This window comes from Ornithorhynchus anatinus, chromosome 1, assembly GCF_004115215.2.
Source record: "Ornithorhynchus anatinus isolate Pmale09 chromosome 1, mOrnAna1.pri.v4, whole genome shotgun sequence".
In the NCBI taxonomy this organism is placed as follows: Eukaryota; Metazoa; Chordata; class Mammalia; order Monotremata; family Ornithorhynchidae; genus Ornithorhynchus; species Ornithorhynchus anatinus.
Genome location: NC_041728.1, coordinates 19,139,196 through 19,164,321, shown reverse-complemented (window position 1 = coordinate 19,164,321; position 25,126 = coordinate 19,139,196). Strand labels below are relative to the sequence as shown.

The window sequence follows — 25,126 nt, the reverse complement described above, 5'->3', positions numbered from 1 at the left end:
CTAATGCCGGTTCAGCCACCTGTCTGCTGTTTACCTTGGGCAAGTCTCCTAACTTCTCTGAGCTTCAGTTACCTCATCTGTAAAAATGGGGATTAAGACTGTGAGTCTCATGTGGGACAAGGACTGTGTTTTACCTGATTAGCTTGTATCTACGCCAGCACTTAGTACAGTGCCTGGCACAAAGTAAGTGCTTAACAAATAACGTAAAACAAAAATTTAAAAAACAACAACCATAAGATCAGGTGAAGTCAAGGTGTGCTGGCAGCACTTTACTGCTGACCCTGTTATATTGTACTCTCCACTTAGTTCAGTGCTCTGTGAAAAGTAAGCACTCAGTAAATGTGATTGACCCATTTCTGAAGTCATTTCTACTGCAAACCCAAGAGAGCAGCTTGTGGCTATGGGAGGAATGATAGAAGCTGATTAGCAGGGAGCAGGGAGGTGGCAGAGAAAGCAGGGGGAAACATTGGATCTAAGTAATGACGTTCCCTCACCTGTTGCTACAGCTGGACGTTTTCATGCATCCAGAGATCTCCCACAGAGGTATACTTGTACTGTCGTGGGAATCCTTTGAGGTTGTCTTGTTGTTCTGCATGTTGTGTTTGTTCGGTGTTGTCTTGGGGAAGCTGTAAGGTCTAGAGGGATGAGAGTGGGGCAGGGAGTCAGAGGTCCTGGGTTCTAATCCCAGTTCCACTACTTGCCTGCTGGGTGGCCATGGAAAAGTCACTTCTCTGCGCCTTAGTTTCCTCATCTGTGAAATGGAGATTAAATATCATGGTCTCCCTCCTATTTAGACTGTGAGCCCAGGGCTGGTCAGGGATTGTGTCCAAACTTGAATATTATAAAAATGATATTTGTTAAGCGCTTACTATGTGCCAAGCACTATCAACCCTAGCGCTCAATACAATGTTGGCATATAGCAAATGCTTAAACAATACTACTGTTAGTATGACTGTGTGTATGCCTGTCATGTTTCTATTTGATCTTGTGTGCATATGCCACTTGTGTTTCTGTTTATAAAAGCCTGTGTGTGCCTATTTGTGTAGCCCTTGCCTCTGTGTGTGTGTGAGTGTGTGTCTCTCTCTGACAGGACTCACACTCATTCTCACACACAAGTACTAAGTTCTTGGGATAGTACAATACAACAGAATTAACAGACGTTCTCTGTCCAAAACAAGTTTACAGTATAGTCACTTTATCTGTATGGGACCGTGTTAAGGCACCTATGAAAGTTAATTAGCAGCATTTAGAATTTGTGAAGCCCACTCACTTGTAAGCACAGGACATGGTTCTGAGTCCATCATGAAATAAAGTATCTTTAGCAAGTGAAAGGAGATAGTTATTCTCAAAGTGTGTCCGGTCCTGCCGAAAGGAAGTAGTAAATTTTCTAATAGAGCTGATTTCAAATAACATACCAGACACACTTGATTTAATGTGGAGGTTCAAAGCTTAGATGTTGCTTTCTCCATATGCTATTTTACTGGTAAGTAGGAATTCATAAATCAGGAAAATAAAAAATAGGAGTTTGAATTGCTTGGCAGACAGTCAAGAATTAAACTCTACTTTGAACTACCTTCTATAATGATTTTTATGATTATTCACCACTCACTACTATCACCCCTACTAGTAAAACAATCCATTTTAGGGTTTTTGCCTAATTCTTTCTGAGTACTGCTACTAGCAAAGACTCTAGCTAATTTTGATATAGATGTTGCCTGGCCCTTATTTCATCAAAAATTTTATTCATATTAATGTCTGTCTCCCCCTCTAGTCTGATAAGCTTGTGGACAGGGGACATCTGCTGATTCAGTCATATCGTAAGTCCTAAGCATTTAATACAGTGCTCTGCACATAGTAAGTTTTTTTAACAAAAAACATAACCTGTGCTGACTCTAAAACATTATGCCCCCAGCTCCATTTCCCTCCCTGTTATATCACCTATGCACTTGAGTCCTCATCCCCTAAGCACTTAGTTAGTACTCACCTCTCTCCTCACTCACCCCGACATTTATGTAGATATCTTTATATAGACTCAGGTGCTTGTAATTTTTTTTTAATGTTTGTTTCCCCCTCAAGAGGTTGTTAACTCCTTGAGGGCAGGGATTGTGTCTACTTACTTTGTGGTACTTTCCCAGGCGCTTATTAGAGTACTCTGAACAGAGTAAGCACTCAATAAATATTACTGATTGAGTGAATCTGCATATCTGGGAACAGCAGTTCATGCTCTTTATGAGTTATTTGCTACCCAGCTGTTAGCCCAACATGAATGCATATTGAGTCAGAACCAAGATATTTTGGGAATCAAATTCTCTTCACTTCAATATTACATTTCTTTGACACTAGAAGCTGAAGTTAAGTCTTTAATTAATAATGGATACGTTTATCCTTCTAACTGCTGACTTTGTAGGAAAAATCTTCTCTGTGCATTATCCCATGTGCCTAATACATAGAAGTGCAATACACAAAGAAAGTGCTCGAAAAATGTAGAATGAACAACTTCCCTGCAGGTCTTGATGGACTAGCAAACATCTCTAAGGCCTCCATCAGTTGAGTGCCTAGTCTCCTACGCCTCCCTGCTTTGACGCTAAGGACTGACTCGAGGCTGGTTTCTATCTTGGACACCTATCATTGCAGAAAAGCACTATGATTTTGTCTCTGGGTGACAAGACCCGACCTCTGCTTGGTAAAACTAAGCCATAAGTACTTCAAAATACTTATACTTCTAAGAGATCAATTTCCAGTGGTCAAAGTACACAATAAAGATGTGATACAAATTGCCCACAAGGAGCTTACACTCTAATGGGGGAGATAAACATAACCCAATTTCCCTTTTTTGAATCCTGAGTAATGAGGATTGGCATCCCGACCTGCTTCAATATACTAGATAGTTTCTCTACTTACTGATCTTCACTGGATGAGAAAAGCCAGCCCAAAGTATATTTTGGGGGTCAAATGACTCACCTAGATGATGCGGGAACTGATATTTTTGTTATTTCCTTAGTTAAAAATTTTAAAACTTACAAAACTGCACCAGATGTTTCTAGCCAACCCAAGCAACAGGATTTTGGAATTGCTTCTTTCTGAGCAGCAGGTTCTTTGCTTCTTTCTGAGCAGCAGGTTCTATGTTGCATTTAAATTTGTGAACAGTAGGTTTTTAAATGAGGTTCTCACCGTTGGTACAGTGTATGATAATGTGGTCTTAAATCACAAGGGAAATGGGGAAAAATAATTGGGTTTAGACTTCCAGGTTTGGACGGGAGGAAGATCTGCATGGGCGTAAGCAATAAAAAAACCTTTTATGTACTGTAAAAGCCATTTTACCAATCAATCAATGGTAATTAGTACAAAGCACTGAATTAGGTTTCTGGGAGAGAACAATATAACAGAGTTAGTAGGCATGTTCCCTGCCCCCTGTGACCTTACAGCCTAGAGGGAGCTACAAAATTTGATTGGGACCATTATTTTCCCATCGAAATTTAGTAGCTGAGATCATTTAAGGAAGTAATTACCAAGCTGGAGCTCAGTGGACAGTATTCATGCTGGCATCACCATTGGTCCAGACTTCTTGATGGGACACTGGGGCAACAAGTTTTAATGCTGCTCTGATGCCCAGAATATTGCCTGACAGCCTTATCTAGGATGCTGCATCCCCTCAGCTAACACCCTCTGGCCCTGAAAAAGTTTGAGCCCCAAAATTACTCACTTGAAGTAGGCCAAGATATTGTCCATCTTAGTTGAAGGAATCTTCTCTCCAGACTGGCCTCATCATGGAGGACCAGTCATGCAGGCATGTAGACAGTATGTCTTCTTCTGGTGTGTGTCAGGGAGTCACTGTTCAAGGAACTACTGTACCCGGAGAGAGAAACTTCTGGGCAGGGCTAGATATCCTGAACCCACTCTAGTGTTAGCCTTTACCTTGAGCAGCCACGCTGGACAGCAGAGGAGACACTACAGCCTGGATTCCCTGCATTGGCAGAAACTAGGTCAGCTGTCTATCCTTTGATGTCAAATATTTAGTAGTAGCTATATTTGCATTTTTACAGAAGAGAATCAAGGGAATGATTTTATAATATAAATAATTAATTACGAGCATATTCTCCTAGAGATGGGTGTGGATTTATGTACTGGGGTGTGTCAGTATATCAACCCACAAAGGTATAGGCTATTGTGGCTTTCCAAAATCAGTCAATCCATCAATGTTATTTGAGTGCTTACTGTGTGCAGAACACTGCACTAAGCGATTGGAACAGTCCAATACAACAGAGTTTCTAGATACATTCCCTGCCCACAGTGATCTTATAGTTCTTAGGAGGAGGCAGGCTTTAATATGAATAAATGAGTTATAATATGTGTGTGTGTGTGTGTGTGTGTGTGTGTGTTCTGTGTATGTAAGTTTAAATAGTAGGAGTTAGATCATTAGATCAGTGAATCTGTAGGAAGAGACCTGAGAGAGGGTCACACTGGAGATGATTAGATGGAGGACATTGATGATGCAGAGGGTCTTCCACCTAACAACATATCACTTGTTCAAAAAGCAACTCCTGGGCCATGAAGTACCCTAGAGGAGAACTGAAACAACTTTAAATGAGCAAAGTATGGGGTAGGAAATGTAGGTAAGATAAAATAATGCATGTATTATCAAGTGCCAATGAGATTCTTGGGAATAACTCAAGAGCTGTGAAAGTTCTTAGGTGCTATTGCTTTTCTGGAGTGGTGAGAGGCAGGCGTAATATTTATTCATCAGATTGGCCAGCAGACTTGACAGTGATTTTTCTTCATAAGGATTTATCACATCATTTTATTAATAATGGGCAGAATTTGGGAGGTTTTGAAAAGTAGGGAACATGTTTGATAGGTTTGTTATTGGTAATTGTTTTTAATTTAAGCATAGAATATATAAATCAAAATTAATGGAACAAAATATAAAATGTAATGGTCAGAGTATTCCAGAGAGGAGGGCTAACTAGATTCTACATTGGGGAGAGGAGTGAACTGGCATACTATGTTCAAGTGCCATGTCTCTACATAGACACAGAGCTCATATGATCTGGTGAATAGGTTTATAGAAAGGTTATGGCATTGGAGTGTTTCGGATGATGAGGTGATGGCTGCATTGATGATTCTGAAACAAGGTTGCTACTATATTAAGTGCAAAAGTTGGGGGTTTATTAGCCTTTGGAACCAGGTGTAAAGTTACGGAGGAAGATTTTCCAATCGTATGTGCCCAGAGGACTTCTAGACTATGCTAGGGGACTTCTGGATTCAAAGGAAAGTTGAGATGATTTTTTATAATATCACTGTGTAATAATTGTTTTGATGTTTTAACTGCACCCTTTTCCAAAAAAGATAGAATTGGGAAGTTGGGATTGTATTCTTGTAATTGTAATTTTGGGAATGCAATGTCTGTGATTTCAGTTTGGTTTCTAAAGAGTGATTTTGCATTGGAAATTGACCTATTGGGCCCCAGTCAAGAAGTATTATCAGCAGCTTCAGTCAAGACTTGAATTTGTGTTATTTCCTCTCATCAACATACAACTGGAAAACAGTGGAAGCCAATATTAGTTTGGTGGTTCATCCAATTTAACATAATTTTGTTTTGACCTTCTTTGAATTTTGGGTTTTTTTTTGTTGTTGTTCTTTTTCTTTTTTTGGTCAACAATGCTTACCATTTCTGCTGTGATACACTGCCAGACCTTTGATTTAAGGATTGTGAAAAACTCTTTGTTTTTTTCAGGTCGTTTGAGTGATTTGAGTGTATTTGGTCAACCAATAGATTCAGAATCAAAAGAAGAAGAACCTTGCAGTGAAGTTCCCGATGAAGAGCATGATCTTCTTTCAGAAATTTTACCTGTATTGCCTGAAATCATTGACTTAGAAGATTTTTTTTCCGAGGAAGATGAAGACTGTGAAAATGCCACTGATGTGACAACTTCTCCAACACTGCTGACAACATCTCCAACTCTGCAATTCATCCCTGAAAAGCAACAGTTAACCACTGCCCCTAAAGACACAAAAGCAGAAGAAGTAAGGAGACCCTTCCTGGAAAGTGTGGCCCCTCAAAATTTCTCCCAAAATGGTGGGATTAATCCTTTCGTGTTAGCTGAAACTGGGGCTCCTGGTATAATACTGCCAGGTGAATCCAAAGAACTGGTGGAACCATTTGAAGCTACATGGAAACCTGAAATCTATTCTGAGACAACAGAACCCTTTTCTAGTGGAGAGCCAGACATTTACCCTACCGAGCCCCTGAATGCATTTGCTAATTTATATCAGAGTCGACCCTCAGAAGTGGCAGAGTCACTCACCCAACAGGGCCCCGGATTTCATAAGATCTCAGGGGAAAGCACTAAAACCTTGACTTTGTTTTCTGAAGAGTCTTCTGGAGATGCACCTGTCGACCAAGAATCTCTGAGAACCGTCATTCCAGTTACTACAGAAGTGGGCACTGGAAAAGATGTAGGAAAGACACTTGCCATTACATCAACTCCAAGTACAGCAACAAGTTATGCTACAGGAGACAGTTTACCAGAAGACGGGTCTTCGGTTCTCACTGATGATATTCAGCCTGAAACACTGTCCACAGTAGAGAGCTGGGAGAAAACAACACCTGGACATGTTGTGGAGGTTCTGAGAAGTTCTTCAGTACTCATACCAGAAGGCTCTGGGTACCTAGAAGAAACTATTATTCAAGCTTCTACAGTGGCAACTGATTTATTAGACAGTGGAACCCTAGATTCACAATCTGCAACCAAAGTAACCTCAGATTTCAGCAACATCCTTCTCACAGAAAGCGTCTCTAACATTTCAGCTACTCTCATTCCTCTGCGAGAGGAAACTGCGTACCCCAGTGGGGAACCGACAGCCACAACTTCCAGATCTGCAGGTGAAATGGATTCAAGTAACCAAGTTTTCAACACCTTTCCTGAAACAAAGGCAGAAAGCAGCAAAAGAGAAATTACGAGTAACTCTGTTCCATCTATTAAATATTTATCCACACAGGAGTCAGGCCAGTTACTTGTCACTGAACTGAAAAATTCTACTGACAGAATTAATTCCATTCATCTAGAGCCCACCACAGCCAGAAGTATTCTGCCATCAACAGAATCTACCGAGCCCAAAACAGAAGAAATAAATTCTGCTTTTCTTTCTACAGAGCAGAACCTTTTGTGGTTGTTTAGAGAATATACCGAGACAAAAAGCAACACTGTTCAGGATTTCGTTCAAGGAAATCCCACTACATCAGCAATTAGCCTTGATTTATCATTTGGGGACCAGGGTTCGGGAGGAATTGATATTGCTACGGAACCCACTTCTGTGACTTCAATTCCAATCAAGGGGGTAACTGGAAGTAAGGAAGTGAAGACAGATCATGAAGAAAAGGAAGTTGCCAGCACAGAGCCTTCCTCTGTGAAATACACATTATCTCCTAAACCAACTACAGTCATTCTGAGTACAGAGTCAGACATCTCTCTAAGTAAAACTGAAATTGTAAGTCGAACACCAAAGGAAGTTTTAAGTACAGTTGAGCCAGAAGAACCAAATCATGGTACAGAATTAAGTGGTGCCCAAACCATTTTTCCTATGGAAGAGGGATCTAGTGATGACCTTGGAAAATATCTCATAGCACCAACAACTCATTCTATTACAGAAGAAGAAAAAGGAATTGATGGAGGTTCTGGAGATGCACCTTTTCTAGAACGAGGAACTCAGAGAGCTCCTTTCGACAGTGCCACAGTGCCAACTTTCAAGAGAATAAATCCAACAACCGATTCCAAGGGGCCCGAGAGTAGTACAGTAGCCAGTGTTCTGAGGCTTCTTGCTGAAACATTTATAGTGGAAGGTTCTGGAGAAGAAGCACCTGACCTCAGTAGGACTCTTGAGCTGGTACCTGAAGGTCCCACAGAAAAAGCTACCAAAATCGATTCCCCATTGGTTGAGCAAGGTTCTGGAGAAGTGGATTCTCTCATTGATACAAAAACCACAATTCCACCCCAGACACTTCCTGATGTAACCAGAGGACAAAGTGCAAAGGGTGGAGAAGAGATTATCAACACTGATTCTTCAGATTATTCTCTCACTGCAGAGCCTACCAAATTAGTGGTCAATACCGGGCATGAAATCAAAGTGGAAATACTAGATAGTGAAAATCAAGTGCCCTCAGAAGAAAAAATACAAGAACTTTCTGAACCAGAGAAAACCACCATTGCAACAGGAGAAATCATTTTTGAACTGGAAACATTTGCCAAAATGACATCTAGATCTACAGAATCTCCTCTGCTAACAACCAAAGAAACTTCAATCAGTAGAAAGGAATCAAGCCTTGGAGAGGAAGATATTTCCTTTATTAGTCCAATTACTCCAGAGTTAGAAGAAAAAGTAGGAACCTTCACTTATTTAACAAGATTTACTACCAAGCCATCCCCTTCCTCTCATCCTCTCTCAGCAACAGAATCCATGAAATCTGAAAGTGTTGGACCAAATCCAGCGGGCTGGTTTATGAAAGAGGAGGAAAGCATAACACAAAATATCCTTGTAACACCTCAAGGAACAAAGCCAACAGCTAAAGAGCTAAATGCTGACCTCTTATTCTCAGGACAAGGGTCAGGAGAAGAAATTATCCCTTCACAGCCTACATTGGATGCTTTGGCTACAAGTAATTTTATTAATATTAAGGATATTGTAAGTACTTTGAAACCTGAACTCTCTGAACTCGAAAGTTCAGCACCAAACCTCTTGGTGGAAAAAATTGAACAGAATGAAATAGAAGAAAATGAAGGAAGTGGATTATTGGGTCCTGAAGCAGAAGAAACCTCAGAAGCAGACACCCTAGAGCACATTACATCAACTATGGTAGATGGTTCTCGGGGCATTGGTGCTCAACTCCTCTCCACACCAGTGACTCTATCCTTAGACCCTGCAGCTCCTACAAGCCAAACTGTCTCTCGGGATGAAACCAAACCCCCCACATCAGAAATGATCACTGAAAGAGTTTCTCAGGGGTATACTTTACAGTCAGAAACTAAAGGAACAATAGCTTTTTCTAGTTTAAGTGGGACTCTCAGCCCTTCCACTGATAGAATATTTATCACATCAACCTCCAAAGAGTCCAGTGCTTTATATGAAAGCTCTGGAGAGACATCTGGATGGTTTGACCCTGAAGATTTAGAGCACTCTACTCAGACAGCCAAGACAGAGACCACAAGGGATGTTCCCAGCAGCCATGAGGAAAATTTTTCAGAAGTCTCACCTAGTGAAGCAGTGGTCACCAATGGGTCATTTCCTGCTTTGGTCATATCGCCGAGTCATTCTGAGGAAAGCAAAAGCACAACCACCTCAAGTAGCATTCTTGTCAGGACAGTAACAGATGTAATTTCTATGGACACTTCCACGGATGGACTCACAGATGTTTCCTCCGACGGTTCCTCGGACGGTTCCTCGGACGATTCCACAGAGGGTTCCTCGGGCGGTTCCACAGACGGTTCCACAGACGGTTCCTCAGACGGTTCCACGGACGGTTCCTCAGATGGCTCCTCAGATGGTTCCTCAGACGGTTCCACGGACGGTTCCTTGGACGGTTCCTCAGATGGTTCCACAGACAATTCTGTAGATGCTCCCACAGACAATTCAACATACAGTTCCGCAGATGCTTCCACAGGCAGTTCTGAGAGTTTTAAAGCTATCACTTCAGAACCTGTCAAGATTATTTTAGATCTTGACAAAGAGGAGAAAGATGAAATATTTCCTATTACAGAGAGTGCAGTTCTTGAAATATTGCCTGAAATCACATCTGATAAGAATACTATCATAGATTTAGACTCCACTAAATCAACTGATGAAGACATACTAGGAATTCAAACAGAAACAGATGTTGAGGTGCACACCACACCAGATGGGAATAATGAAGAAATCTTGGAAGTTGAAGATAACTATGAACAAGCATTTAATAATTCTTTAGCAGAAGAGAAAGCTGAGGGTTCTGGTGATAATCTTCCCATGACCATGCCCAATCAGGCAATAAGTAATGAATCAGAAATTTCTCAGGGCATAAGAAGAGTAGATCACACAGAATATGACTCGGGGAATATTATGCATTTCACAACAAAAGTCTCCAAACTTCACACAGAAACAAAGTTAGAAGTTTCACTTCCAACAGTAGCATCTCTGGCTCTTCTGAGTACCTCTCCTTCAGTCCAACAAGAAATCAAAGACCCTGACTTTGAAACAAAACACGTAGCTACAGAAAGTAATCTGGATGACAACTTTGAATCGAGTACTTTGTCAGACAGCCAAGCAGTTGCTGATCAAAGTGATGCAATCTCCACCTCTGGATACTTGGACAGGACTCCAGAAGAAAATGAAGACAAAAAGTTTGTAAATCCTTCTTTTAAACCAGAGTTATCTTCAGGGGAAGGAGAAGAATTGATAGATCAGTCTCCTGATGTAAGTATTTCTTCCACCAAGCTTGTTTTCCAGAGCTCAACGGAGTTACCTCACGCAACTGAGAGATCGACTCCCACAGTATACACTGAAACCACATTAGCTGATTCAGCCTCCGAAAAATTATATCTTGTCAGCTCTCAAACCTCCAAATCCCCAGTAACTGGCCATTTGGTTAATGTAGCATCAGAACAACCTGGAATAACTGTCTCAATCACTGATTCACGTGAACCAAATCTTTCACCAGAACAGACTTTGAAGGAAGTTCATGTAGATACTGTAGCAACTTTCAAACCACCAGGGGAAGAATTGTTTCACCAAACTGAGTCTCCCTCTTGGGGTACCCTTAATGCCGTATCAGAAAGTTCAACAGTTGAGAGTAAACCTGGTTTTGTAGAACAGGTGTCTGAAGGGAGAGAGGAGGCCGAATCTTCTGCCTCAGAACCCACCATGGAGTTAGAAATGAAAACTCTTGTAGATTCGATAACCACAACTCTTCCAAAACTTTCCAAAGAAACAACTGACAAGGAGTCTCTGCTTGTTGTCACAACTAAAGATGGAGCGTATATAAAAATAGTGGGTGAAAACGATGAGGAAAAAATTCACTCTGGGCCACATTTGACTTCAACTTCTCCCAGTAATGAAATCTTAGCAGGTGTTTTACTTCATCCTGGACAACCAACAACTGAAATCCCAACTCTGCCCTACTCCACGCTGGATATAAACCATAAATCACCAACAGGATTTGTCGTTCAGAAGGATTCCACAACTTATACAACAGCCACCAAAAAACCCGTAGCAGCCAGCAATAATGAATTTAGCAATCAGGCAACACTAAACACCGAACAACTAAATACTGATCATGTAACGTCATCACTTTCCCCTCTGGAAGCATCTAATGGAACGGAGTTCCTGCTGGTCAATAATGGGGATTCAGTGGAAGGCACAGCAGTGTATATACCAGGTAAGATCCCAAGATTTATAAATGGCTTGCAGGATGAAACATTTATTTTTTATCAGAAATGACCATTTCCTTAGTTTCTTTTAAGGGCAACATGTTCTTTTAAGGGCTTCATGGAATATCTTATCAAATCCACAGTTCAGTTGTAGTTGAACAGTAGTAAACAAAAGTGGCCACAAAGCTGTATTTGGCTTAACTGGGGACTATGTGCATGGAAGATTTAAATGAGTGCTTTAAAATCTTTAAATGATTGCACCTTTTCACGAAGAAAAAACATAGGCTTGGAAAACCAGAGATGATCTTTCACCCTGTTAATGGATGTGCTAAACTCAACATAGGTTAATTTCCTTGGATATTTATAGCATCCTGGGATCACAGACATTCCTTCAAATAGTGAAATATTTTTCTGCCCTTCCATCTTCAGATTCTTTTGGGCTACGCAAAGTTTATGCAGAAGGATTGCATTAGATGGAAATCTTGCATGAGGGTTTATGCTCCATCTGCCGGGATGGGACAGGTCCTATGTTAGAGTTATTGTATTCTTGGTTGTTTCAGGGAAAGCCCTAATTTTCTTGTCCACAAAGGGAATACCTTCCAAGAGAGCCCTTTAGTCTTCATAAAATGTACGTTGGGGTCATTACATAGTATAGCAAACTGTCACCCTCCAAGTGATTGCACAGCATCAAGCTACCAGTGAATAGATCCAAATATCAGCATTGGTATTAAATAGGGTATAAATATAATTGTGTTTTCTTGCCCTTTAAACCTGAAATGATGCTTTTTGAATATTTTCTCCGTGCATGTTTTTTTCCCCCTTTGGGCCCACTTAATGTTTTTGAGGCAGACTAGAGTAAATGATCCTTTAATTAATAATGGCAATGGATTAGATTGTGGTCATTGGATAGTAATCTCCCTGTATAACAAATAAGCAGAAAAAACAGAATCCAATGCTCAGCCTTAATCCCTGTACTGAAATGAATAAATTTTGATTACACTAGCTGCTAGAGATATCATCTGATGGATTTCATCTAGTCCAGTAGTGCTTTAAGTTTTCTACCATATCATTTTGACTGCTGAACCAAAATAGTTGCAGTTTGCATGACTTAGAGAAAGGATTTCTTCCATGTTTCAGTCAGAAAGAGCAGAGATCATCATAGGTATTCCCTCCACTGTGGGGACTGGGATGGATGGCTTCCACAGCATTTTAATCTGGAGTCCCAGACTTGCTCATCGCAAGTTCAACAAGAACCGAGAATGTCCAGTCAGGGCTGAATAGACCCAAAATGGTGGCTTCCTGGTTGGCTGGCTCTTTGAAGTCCCCTTTCCCCTCAGTTCCTATCTTTTCTAAAATCTCTGCCCCCATTTTGGCTCTGCCCTCAAAATGAAAAGTTGGCACCTAGGAGACCACTCATAGAAAAAGATTTAGGAATAATTTATGATTATTAGGGAATGTGTATGTTACAGAGGTTGTCGCTTGAAATTTTTGGGATTGAAAATATAATTTAAGAGAAGGCAAAGTATAGCAAAGTGTGGAAAAAAATGTACGACAGAAATGCTAGAGCCATAGAAAATGCTGTGAGTGAATAGAGGTGACATTTGGCAAAAGGAAGTGATTTATTTTTCAAAAGTGCTCAACAATCTTAAGCAAAAGGCTTGATATGGTTCCTGTTAATGCGAGATGGTTTGTTGCTCTTTGTAAGATATACAAATATTGCTCTAACTTGAACCTGTCTGAAGATACTCTTCCCCTTCATTTTGCTCCAACTTGCACTTCCACTGCTCCTTCTCTACTTTTGACATGACACTTGTGGCATAGAGTTCCCCCTGGCCCAGAGAATTGAACATCAGAAAGGAGGGAGGCAGAGCTTTAAGAGGAATTTTTTAGGACTTTAAAGACTATAATTTATAGAATATCAAAAAAGATTAGGTAACTTTAGAAAATCAACTATAGGAATCTGAAAAGACCCAATTCTTACTCAAGCCCCAAACCATTTTTTAAGGTATTTGTTAAGCGCTTACTATGTGCCAGGAACTGTTCTAAGTGCTGGGGTGGATGCAAGTAAATCAGGTTGGCCAAAGTCCCTGTCCCAAGTGAGGTTCGCAGTCTCCATCCCCATTTTACAGATGAGGTAGTTTAGGCAAAGAGAAGTGAAGTGACTTGCCCAAGATCACCCAGCAGACAAGTGGCGGAGCCAGGATTAGAACCCATGACCAAATAATTCATCATACTCATAGGCAGCTCTGATTAGGTAGTGCTGAATTTTAATTAACCCAGAGAAAGTTTGAGTTTAGTTTTGTCTTATTTTCCTGTATGGTTTAGGCTTATCTGCCTCTAGAGTTGGTAACTTTCTGATCTTACTCTATTTTCTTCCACAGCTTCATAAATTCCATGGGAACGCCTACTTTTCATGTTTAACTATCCAAGTATTGCTCAAGTGATATTTTTATGTCATATATAGCCAATGTTAGTTACATGAAGCATATACTATGTCTTGTATCCGGCACCACCATTTTGAAATTTAAGCAGTTATGGTAATGAAGTACACAAAGCATAATGATGTTAAATGTAAACTAGTATAATGAAATATAGTTTGGCATAAAAGAATGAAAGAAATGTTTCAAATAGTACACACAGTGGGTATTTAGAAAATACATTGTGGACTACTGTTTTCCTCAATAATTGAATAAGTGGACCTACATTTAACAAATGACTGAGCCCAGGGCAATACATATCTCATGTTTCTGCAAGTGCAAAGTCTTACAATGTTGAAACATTTCAGTTTTTATTGTAGGTTGAATTTTGATTCAATCTCTCCCAGTAGTGTTTAATCCATATGTTGCTTTTCTTCAAGTATTGTTTAAAGGAATACAGTTGGGACGCATATTAATGTAGCAGAAGAGACTGCAGTGCACACTTTCGAAGAAAGTTTCTGGGCATTAAGTGGTAAAAAGCAATAGTAATTCAAACAATGGTAATAAGCCAGTCTTCTAAAAGAATGCATGTTCTGTGTACCCAACCATTCTACATGAACTAACCCTGTTCAAAAGAATACATTTTCATTCACTGTGCACATTTGTTTAACTTTATGACTAAAATCAGTTGCCATACCATGCCAACTAAATCTGCAGTAGACTATTTCAGTTGCCAAGGATGATAGTAAATACTATTTTAAAATAATGATGAAAATAATATCTCAGTAAATGAATTGTAATTTGTAGTAAGTAGAGCTATTATGCCAGGCTAGACCTTGCGGTATTTAGGAAAGAAAAAAAAAACACTCCAGAGAATTAAATAAACACTATTATAGTGTAGCATCTGAATTGCTGAAGTTTGCATTGTGGCAGAAAAAAGATGCTTTTTTTCAAGCTAAAAAATTGAATACTTCAGAGATTGTTTGTTTCCCTTAACTCATCACAGGACTGAATCTGTGCAAAACAAGCCCTTGCCTTAATGGAGGCACCTGCTATGAAAGAGATTCCAGTTATGTGTGCACATGTCTACCGGGGTTCAGTGGAGACCAGTGTGAATACGGTGAGACACCACTTGGTAAAATCCTTGCTTATATCAAAGTTTAGATAGCTATTTGCAGAGTTGCAGGAGACATGTAGTAGTAATAATATTTATTAAGCTCTTAGAAATTCCCTCTTTCTTAAAGGTAGAACACTACATGGTCGGAGGTCTCCCCGTCCCTTTTCAAACCAGCTAGTTCCACCAGCCATCACCCCCAAATCAGGTTCTAGCTGTTCCAACCAGTAGAATCTAGGAATTCCAGTGTCTATGACTAATACAGAAACATTTAGGGCCTCAAGGTGATCTATCAGTCAGTGGCATTTATTGAGTGCTTACGATATGCAGAGCTCTGCATTGCATGCTTGGGAAAGTACAAAACAATAAATTTGGTAGACACACTCCCTGCCCACAAGGAGCTTAAAGTTTAGAGGGGGAGACAGACGTTAATATAGATTAAAAAATTATGGATACGTACACAAGTACTGTGGGGCTGAGAGCGGGGTGAAAATCAGGTGCTTAAAGGGTACTGATGTAAGTGCGTAGGAAACGTAGGAGTTAGAGGGAGTAGGGGAAAAGAGGGCTTACTTGGAAAGATGTCTTGTTGAAGATGTGATCTTATCATTCAGTGGTATTTAGTGAGCAGACCTGGGAGAGTACAGTACAGCAGAGTTGATAGACATGTTCCCTGCCGACAATTTGCCAACAGTCTAGAGGCCTGTAAGATTGAAGGTAGGGAGAGTTGATGTCATTTATGGAGGAAGAGTTCCAAGCCACAGGGATTGGTGGTGCAATAGATAAGATTGAGGTACAGTGAGTAGGAGTTAGAGAATCAAAATGTGCATAGTGGGTTGTAGAAAGAAATCAGTGAATTAAGCTAATAGGATGGGCAGGGAACATGTCTGCCAACTCTGTTTTATTGTACTCTCCCAAGCACTTAGTACAGTACTGTGCACACAGTAAGCACTCAATAAATGTGATTGATTGAAGGGATCAGATGACTGAGTGCTTTAAAGTTGATGATAAGGAATTTCTTTGATGTGGAGATGGATGGGCAACCACTGGAGGCTCTTAAGGAGAGGGGAGATGACTGAACTTTTTTTATGACCTGGGCAGCATAGTGAAATATGGACTGGCCTGAGGAAACACAGGATGATAATAATAGTATTCGTTAAGTGCTTACTTTGTTCCAGGCACTGTTCTAAGTGCTGGGGTAGATACAAGCTAATCAGGTTGGACACAGTCCCTGTCCCACGTGGGGCTCCCAGTCTTAATCCCCATTTTATAGACGGGTAACTGAGGCACAGAGAAATTAAGTGATTTGCCTAAGGTGGCACAGCAGACAAGTGGCAGAGCTGGGATTAGGACCCAGGTCCTTCTGACTCCCAGGCCTGTGCTCTATTCTCTAGGCCATGCGGTGGAGAGGTCAGCGAGGAGGTGGATGCAATAGTCGAGGTTGGGGGTATGATAAGGGCTTGGATTAGCATAGTAGATGAATGAAGAAGGGGTAGATGGGAAGCTGCACCTAGTACAGAGCTCCATTGAGTGAATAAATTAATGAACAGACTATTTAATTGAGCAAGAAAATTTTCTACTAGCCAATCCATTGAGCTCAGATGTTCTGGATATTGGCCATTCATTCATTCAATCATATTTATTGAGCCCTTACTGTGTGCAGAGCACTGTACTAAGCACTTGGAAAGTATAATTCCACAACAGATAGAGACAATCCCTACCCAACAATGGGCTCACAGTCGAGAAGGGGGAGACAGACAACAAAACAAAACAAGTAGACAGGCGGTAGAAAGGCCAGTGATTGTCTTTGTGGAAATGTGCAGTGATTTGAATTCTAACTTCAAAGGAACTCTAAGTTGCTTCGGAAAGTGTTTTTTTTTGACATTTTATTGCTTTGGTACAGATTTTGATGAATGCCAATCAAATCCTTGCCGGAATGGGGCCACATGCGTAGATGGTATTAACACCTTCACTTGTCTCTGCCTTCCGAGCTACGTAGGAGCTTTGTGTGAACAAGGTAAGATGCGGCCCAGTCCATACTGTATTTTAAAGTTCTTCTGGCACCGAATGAAAGAGGTCACTGTAGTACTGTAGTCTTCGAAATATAATCTTCCTTTCCCATCAATATATTGCTTCAGTTTTCTCTTGAAAAGAAATGGCCAGGTCCCTCCTTGGAAAACTGTAGGAATCTCAGAATTTGAATAGTGAACCTGGGTCCATTTATCACTGATGACCTGATGATGATGATGGGTTTGCTGGTCAGGAGCAGTGGAGGAGGCTCGGTCCTGAAGTCTCAGGATAGAGAACCTGCTCAAAGGAATAAATTTATAATGTTACTGGTTCCCGCTGACACTCAGAGTGTGAAGGTGGAGTTGGTGGGAAAAGGTGCAGCATTTTGTGAAGTGCATGAGTGGTCTTTGCCTATGTTAGCCTGCTACAGGCAGAACTGGTACTAGAATCCAGTTGCCAGAGCAGTTCCTAGTGGAAAGTCCTGGACCAACAGCAGGGCTCACCTTATATAAAAAAATAACAAATTCTCAACTAAAGCAAATTTAGGGACCACTGACGAAGAAGGAGGAAGTGTAGAGACGTTTGGGACCTTTTCTGAGGATAAAAAGGTGATTTTTTTTTTTTGTGAACAGCTTGGGAACATGCCTTCTGGCAGCACCTGTTTTTGTTCTGTGGGTCAGTCTTAGCTCATTTCAGAAATAGGTTCCTCCCTTGAAGGGGCGGGTTAAACACCCACCCCCACCCTCACCCACCCAGCCAAACCCATTGAACTTGAACGTGGCCCACAAGAACCAAATGAGGCCCAGCCAAATCTGGATCTTTCTGGAGGTGATTTATTCTTTAAATATGTGATTCGGGGATAGTATTGTGCTAGTATTTGGCCTGTGATGTTGAAATAAGCAAGGTATTAAGAAAATCAAAATCATTTTGCTATCCTTTCATTTCCTGTCCTGCCGACAGATAAAATGACCATCACTCAGGAGAGGAATGCCCAACGACTGGTGGTTTCTGTGTTTCACTTTTAGCCTGAGCCTAGAAGGGCCCCACTGGACTGAAAGCTCCCTTAAGGCAGGGATGGCATAATAAAATCTCTGCTATATTATACTCTCCCAAGTGCTCAGTTCAGTACTCTGCACACAGTAAACACTCAAGATATAACCACTGATTAATTGAAAAATGGAGATTTCAAGAGTTTTTGCAAGCAAACCTGAAGGAACTTTTTTTTAGATTTAAACTTGTGGCAAATAGCTTGAATGCAGCTGTCATCATGATTTGCTTTCTGGGAATCTGGAATTCAGACTCTGTGAAAGACTTTCTAAATTTGCTCAGATTGACAGCGCTTTGGCACCAGAAAAAATGGTTTTATTCTCTCAGGAAATTTGAAGCTCTAACTAACTTGAGCATTACTTTTATTTGCATCTTATGGCCAACCTGAGAGTGCATTTTAGGTGGTCAATGGGACGATTCATCAATCAGAAACAGATTGCACACACACTGCACACTTAGCTTTGGAATTTAAATTTCCTCCTCTTAAAGTCACGCAGTGGATTGGGGCTTGAGAAAAGTGTTGTGCCAAATTTCCATTTCACCAGACAAAATAAAAATGTATTAGGGATTCAGCCACCCTTGTCTGGAACAAGTGTTTATTTCACAGCATTCATCCTGACTTCAGTCCAGTGTAAGTGGAGCCAAATCGACAGTGTGCTTTTTAGTGCCACTTACTGGGTATGGGAATAGCTGAGCTTATGATTTATTACTTATGTTTCTTTCATTGCCAGGTATATAATTTCATGGAAATTGATAGTAAATATAAATATTGGAGACCCATAATCTTCCTTTTTAGGGAAAAAAAGTAAAATTGATTTGAACCAGAAGGAAGTGATGAGATCCTGCACTGACTCATGAAAACTACTGATAGGAGTTCATCCTATTCAGGATTTTAAATCGGAGTGAATTTGAGAAAGAGTAAAATGTGTCCTCTTTAGTAACTGACAGGCTTAGGGATCTATCTTTGCAAGGATTTCTTTGCTCTTTGATTTTGTTTTTAATTTTATTCTCCATATTGTTGATATAACAACAATAATAACTTTGGTTGTTCTTTAGCTCTTCCTACATGCCAAACCCTATACTAATTACTGGAGCTGTTACAATATAAGCAGATTGGATATAGTCCCTGCTCCACATGGGGCTCACAATCTAAGAGGGAGACAGAATTAATCCCCATTTTACAGATGAGGAAACTGAGACACAGATAATGTAAGTGAGTTTCCCAAGGCCTAATAGCAAGAAAGTGACAGAGCTCTGACTCCCTGGCCCATGTTCTTTCCATTAGATCATGCTGCTTCGCATAAGAAGTCTTGGGAAAAGTCTTGGTAGGGTCTGTCACATTACCAAGTCCCCAGGTTTACCCAGGCAGGCTTTGGGAAACTGATGAAGGTCAGTTGGTTTGCTCAAACTGTCAGGTGCAATTATTTTATATTTTTATCTGAGAGTCACACTTACTTTCATCTAGTTTGATTTCCGCAGAATAGCTATCCCAGCCTGTTTACCAAACACAGCTGTGCCCTGGTAATTTGCTGCCAAAACAACGCATTGGGTGTAATGAGAATTTTCTTTTCCATCCAGGGTTCCCAAGAACAAATGTTTTCCTTATTAACAGCAACATTGTTTTTAAAAAGCATTTCTCCCCTCACCCCCTACTTGTGCTTCGCCTTCCCCCTTACCACTGATCCTGTGAAGACTACCATTTTTTCTTCAGTCCATTTTCCCTGCTCTCTGAACTAGTAATAATAATGTTGGTATTTGTTAAGCTCTTACTAAGTGCAGAGCACTGTTCTAAGCATTGGGGTAGATACAGGGTAATCAGGTTGTCCCCCATGAGGCTCACAATTAATCCCTATTTTACAAATGAGGTAACTGAGGCAGAGAGAAGTTAAGTGACTTGCCCACAGTCACACAGCTGACAGGTGGCAGAGCCGGGATGTAATTTGGCAAAAGAAATATTGGTCCAAAGATTCTTTTCAGCCAATGGCGGAGTCCGGTGGGAGTCTCACAGATGAGAAACATTTCAAGGAATATTTCATAGAGAAGGATTTAAGTTTAAAATTAGGTGTTCTGAAGACTTCTGATTAGAGTGGCCACTGACAGCTCTCATCAGTAGTGGGCCAGGAGAGGCAAGTGACCTCACACTGTGATGGCATCGCACACACCATTTTAGGGATGTCCACCAGGAATGTGTGATTTGAGTTCCACCGTGCTCTCCCTCTCAGGTCTGTAAGAACTTGGACTCAGTGTCCAAGCCTCTAAAATCAACAGCAAGAGCTGTAGGGAAGGGAGGCTCGATGCTGATTTTTTTAAAAAAAGAAAAAGTGAACCAAGAGCCTCCAGGTCTGAATTGGTCTCAGACAGGGGGCATACCAACTGAAAATCAGACTGTCCATTGCAAAGTTGAACGATCGGCCACCCTATTTCTGAATCCCTCCATTATCTGGAGCCAGAATGTGGTGGTGCAACTCAGCAGTGAGCCGGATTTTCTTTTTCCCCTGGTGGTTGTTTCTGCCTTTGTTTTTTTAAGCTAAAACAAGGGAACTATTGTCAGCAACTTACTGCAGCTGCTGAAAGAACTGAGCCTACATATAGTCCAAACCTAGGGGTGCATTTTACTATGGGGTAAGAGGGCTATAGCTACAGATTCTGTTATTGGGAACAGAAGCTGTGTGTATAAAACCACGTGCGCATCACTGGAATGGGGCTCTGCATTGTAATAAATCTTAGTGGGAGCAAGACATCTTTAAAACCTCATAAAGGGGTTTTATAGAGCAAAGAAGCATTTCCATATTTCCACCAACTTTATGAAAAACTCACCCCAAAGTGGCTGCTGTTCAAGAAAGGAAATGTAGGTTTCAAATTCTGCCCTTGTAAGCACAGAAAAAGAGCAGGTTTCTTTCCCTCAGACCTCAGGATAGACTATTCCACTGGGTTAGGAATCCAAATTAAGTCATCGATGGCACTAGGGAACTTTTCTTTCTTTTTTTTTTAACAAATGAACAGTGTTGAGGTGCTTGCTCTTTCAACTTCTTTTAAATTAGGGAACTACATTCAGTTCACCCTGGGAGAAGTGACATGGTTTGATAGCCCCCACTAAGAAAAACTGACAGGCAAGTACTTTTTCCTTAGGAATGTGGGCCCTTTAGCAACTTTCCAATGGATGAGCACACCCAGCTTTCAGGGCCACTGAAGGAAGATCAGTCCATTGGAATAAAAATGGATTTTTTTGAGATTTTCCTTTTTGTGTGGTTTCTATTTCTGATCTTTGCTTTCTTTATGAAATCTGAAAAAAATCTATTCCTATGAAATGTCAGTGGACAAAGAAAAGAAAAAGAAATAATCCTGGGTGAATATTGTTGACTATTTGGGTGGGGGCATGGTGGCAACAGTCCCTCTTTCTCCACAAAATCAATCATGATTCAAGGTCCAGGAAGCCATTTCACAATTCTGGACTAGCTTTGGCAGTAGAATTCTTAACTCAAATCCAATTCTTCTCCACTCAGACTTTCTCCTCCCCTGCACGCAAAAACTTTGTGGTCTTTCCTAAAACCTTTCACATAGTCTTCCCTCTCAGGGAATTTACTAGATTAGAGTGGCCAACAATTTGCTCCTCTCCTGGGTCCAATCCTCTGCATTTAGATCAAATCTCTCAATATTCCTTGATCCTTTCCTGTGAGGTTTGGTGGTCCCTAAACAAGATGAAAAATCCAAATCCAAATTTCTACCATTGTCAGCCATTGGAGCTAAAACAATGGCATTAATAGACTAAACTGAAAATAGCCTTCTAGATAAACTACATCTGTTGTAAGGCTATGATATAAATTGCCGAAGCTAGAAAAAAGGTCACACAGAAAGCATACCTTCTCCAACAGTTTGATTTTGCTTAAAAGTTTGATTTGTTTCAAAAGTATAATTATAATAGTCCAAAAGAGTCTACTTCTATGGGGAATAAAATCAAATTCTAGTAGTCTGCCAATAAAAGCTATATTTCTTCAGCTTATCTTTAAGAAGGTCTCACAGTTCCTTTCTATCTGAAACATCTGCCAGCAGACTCTGGGTAGCTGCAATGGTTCAGCGGAGTGATTTCCAGACAAATGAGAATATTTTAGTGAGTGAGAGCATTTGTGTGGAGGCTGACTATAAAAAGCTGGTCTCTGTTTCTGGGAAGCAGTAAAAGAACAGAGATTTTTGTCTCTCTATTAATTTAGGTAACAATTGCCTTTCAAAGATGGCGAGCTTAGATGCTGGGTTGAATAATCTCCCCATATAATCACTAGATCTATTTGAACCCAATGGGTATGAATATGACAGTACAAAAGGAACCCTTATGGTATTTGCCCCCTTCAATTTGCTTATTTGCACAAATGCAATTTTTTTACCCACTTCTGTGCAGCTTGGCCTAGTAGAAAGAGCAAAGTCCTAGGTTCGAATTCCAGCACTGCCACTTACCTGCTGTGTGAACTTGGGCAAGTCACTGAAGTTCTTTGGGCTTTAGTTTCCTTATCTGTAAAATGGGAATTCAATACCTGTTCTTCCTTGCACTAAGAATGTGAGCTCAATGTGGGACACGGACTGCGTCTGACCTGATTGACATATATTATCTCCCAGGGCTTGGCACATAGTAAGTGCTTAAGAGTATCGTAATAATAGTAATAAATAGTAAAGGTGGCTTATCCAAGTTTTGCAAATGCCACTCCTGTCACAGGCCAGGGTTAGCAATGAACCAAAGTAACATTTACCATTTTTGTGGTTTTATGGATAATTCTCCCTATTAAAGGCATTTTGCCTGATAGGATAGCTATCTCCTGTGTATTTATCAGAGCTGTGTGTCATGTAGGATAAGACAACATATATCCCATTTTTCTAAAGACAAATTTTATTGTAGAAAATGATGCAAATCAGTTTCCCTGTAACACAGGAGTTGTGGTGTACTAGAAAAACCTCATGTTAGGGAGAAATTGTGTTCTAGAACTCACCCTTTGACTTAATCCATGCATATGCACACAACTGTTTCTTCCAACATTGCACCTCATTCTCTCCCAACAGACATGTTATTCCCCTAAATTCTCATCCAGCGTTCTATTTAAAGTGCATGGTAAAAACACACTTTATAGAACTGACTGTTCTGAGAATGCACTGTGCTATACTTTTAGGAGTGTTTTAGTCTTCCTGGAGTTCAACTTTCTAACTTTGTGTTGAAAAATTCATTCATTTGTATTTATTGAACACTTGCTGTGTGCCAAGCACTGTACTAAGCGCTTGGGAGAGTACAATACAACAATAAACAGATGTATTCCCTTCCCACGGTGAGCTTCAGTTTCTTCAGACTTCTCATATGGCTTGATTCATAACTGTCAAGAAATGAGTAGATGTTACAATTTCTGTTATTATTATCAGCTGGGTCCTGGTCTAAGACTGGGTTGACTCGTGGAAAGAGCGTGGGATGGGAGTCGGGAGGCTAGATTCTAGTCCCGCCTCTGCCACTTGCCTACCGTGTGACTTTGGACAAGTGACCTAACCTTTCTATGACTCAGTTTCTTCAACTGTAAAATGGGGATATCTGCTGCCCTTCCCTCGTAGAATATGAGTCCCCTGTGGGACAGGACTAAGTCCAATGTGCTCATATTGTATCAGCTCAAGGGCTGAACACAATGCTTACCCAGAGTCTGTGCTTAATAAGCACCATCATCATTATCTGTACTAGACTCAAGTGCCCAACCTAGGGTTTGTAGTCCCACTGGATTGTGATCATCTGGAGTTTTATGCGAAGTCCTAACTCACAATGCTGTTAAGACCCTCATTGCCGGCTTTGAAAACTGGTAGAGAAACCAAATGAAATGCTTTTGATTTTAGTTTTAGTCTGGGACCCAATCTTTTCATCTGGACTGTTTAAAGACTCTTCCTCAGAGGTTAAGTAGCATGAAAGCGGTTGAATTTTCTGTCCATATGTATGCGGTCCATTTGAATGTCCTCCATGTGCATTTTAAAGCTCTTTTCCTTTTTCTCCAGACACAGAGACGTGTGATTATGGCTGGCACAAGTTTCAAGGGCAGTGCTACAAATACTTTGCCCACCGACGCACGTGGGATGCAGCGGAGAGGGAGTGTCGCCTCCAGGGGGCCCATCTAACAAGCATCTTGTCTCACGAGGAGCAGCTCTTTGTGAACCGTATGTTGCGATTCAATTGTCTGGGGGAAAACTCGTTCAGGATGAAGAGCCAGTAAGATAGGTTGGGGCCTGCAAATTAGGGCTGCCTCTTAAGACGTCTTCCCATCTTCCCTGTAAAATGAGCTAATTTTTTCATGTTAAAGAGAACAATACATACTGTCAGCCTGTTAAAACCACATCCCCTTTACTTTTATGATTTCCTAAATCCAAGGGAGGGGAAAAGAGGGAGAAAATACTTTCATCTCTGCATCTCTGTGCATATCCAGCAGGGAAGACTTAAAATTCAAGTGAATTTTGTGAAGGGAGTAAATGGGAAATTAATTTTCAGCTTATGTCCCCAGAGTTAGGAGTGATGAAGAAGAAACAAAAGTAAGCTTTTACTAACTGGGAAGACAGAGGCAAGGAACTAAGGGGACATACTTGAATTTGGACGATATTTAAAGTGTATCATTTCATTCACATCGTTGCCTTTGATCTTCACATTTCCCAGGCAACTGGTCCAGTGCTTCCCAACCTTGCATTCTGCAATCGGCAGCATGGCAGAGTTGATTGTGGGGCTTGGATCCCACCCCCTGCTATCCTTCACGCACTGAACAGTTCAGTTTGAACTGCTGGGAAGTGCCAGACAACCATTTGTCCCGTAATTCGCTGGTCTGGTGTTCCCATGCTGAATTTCTGTGCTTGAGGAAAGGCTCCTAACTTCATTGTGCCAGGTTGGCAAATATGTCTTTGCACCCTTGAATTTCTGCCAGCAGGTTTGCCACATCTTAACCGAAAACGTCTCCGGAATGTCTCTGTCATTACCAAGGAGAAAAAAAATCCTTGTTTAATTGCAGTAATCTGCTGAGACAGTTTCTCCTAATTAATTGCTCTTGCCAGACATTTCAACATTTCACAATGAGTTTGCAAACTAGCCCATGATTTGGGGTCATGAAATATAAGAGGGTAGTTAGAGTCACTGGACTTTAGCCTGTGAGTGC

General features: G+C 40.8%; 1 protein-coding gene across 4 annotated transcripts in view; it reads left to right on the top strand.

The window, feature by feature from the left end:
- The window catches only part of VCAN (versican), a 123,794-nt gene that overhangs the window by 73,871 nt on the left and 24,797 nt on the right, over positions 1-25,126 (top strand). For 3 of the 4 annotated variants that reach the window (XM_007656077.3, XM_007656158.3, XM_039911238.1), the window contains 4 exons: positions 5,735-11,401; positions 14,817-14,930; positions 16,825-16,938; positions 23,988-24,146. In XM_007656077.3, the coding sequence (XP_007654267.1) occupies positions 5,735-11,401; positions 14,817-14,930; positions 16,825-16,938; positions 23,988-24,146 (6,054 nt within the window). The remainder of the gene's footprint in view (positions 1-5,734; positions 11,402-14,816; positions 14,931-16,824; positions 16,939-23,987; positions 24,147-25,126) is intronic. The other variant, XM_029058875.2, reaches the window with a different exon arrangement.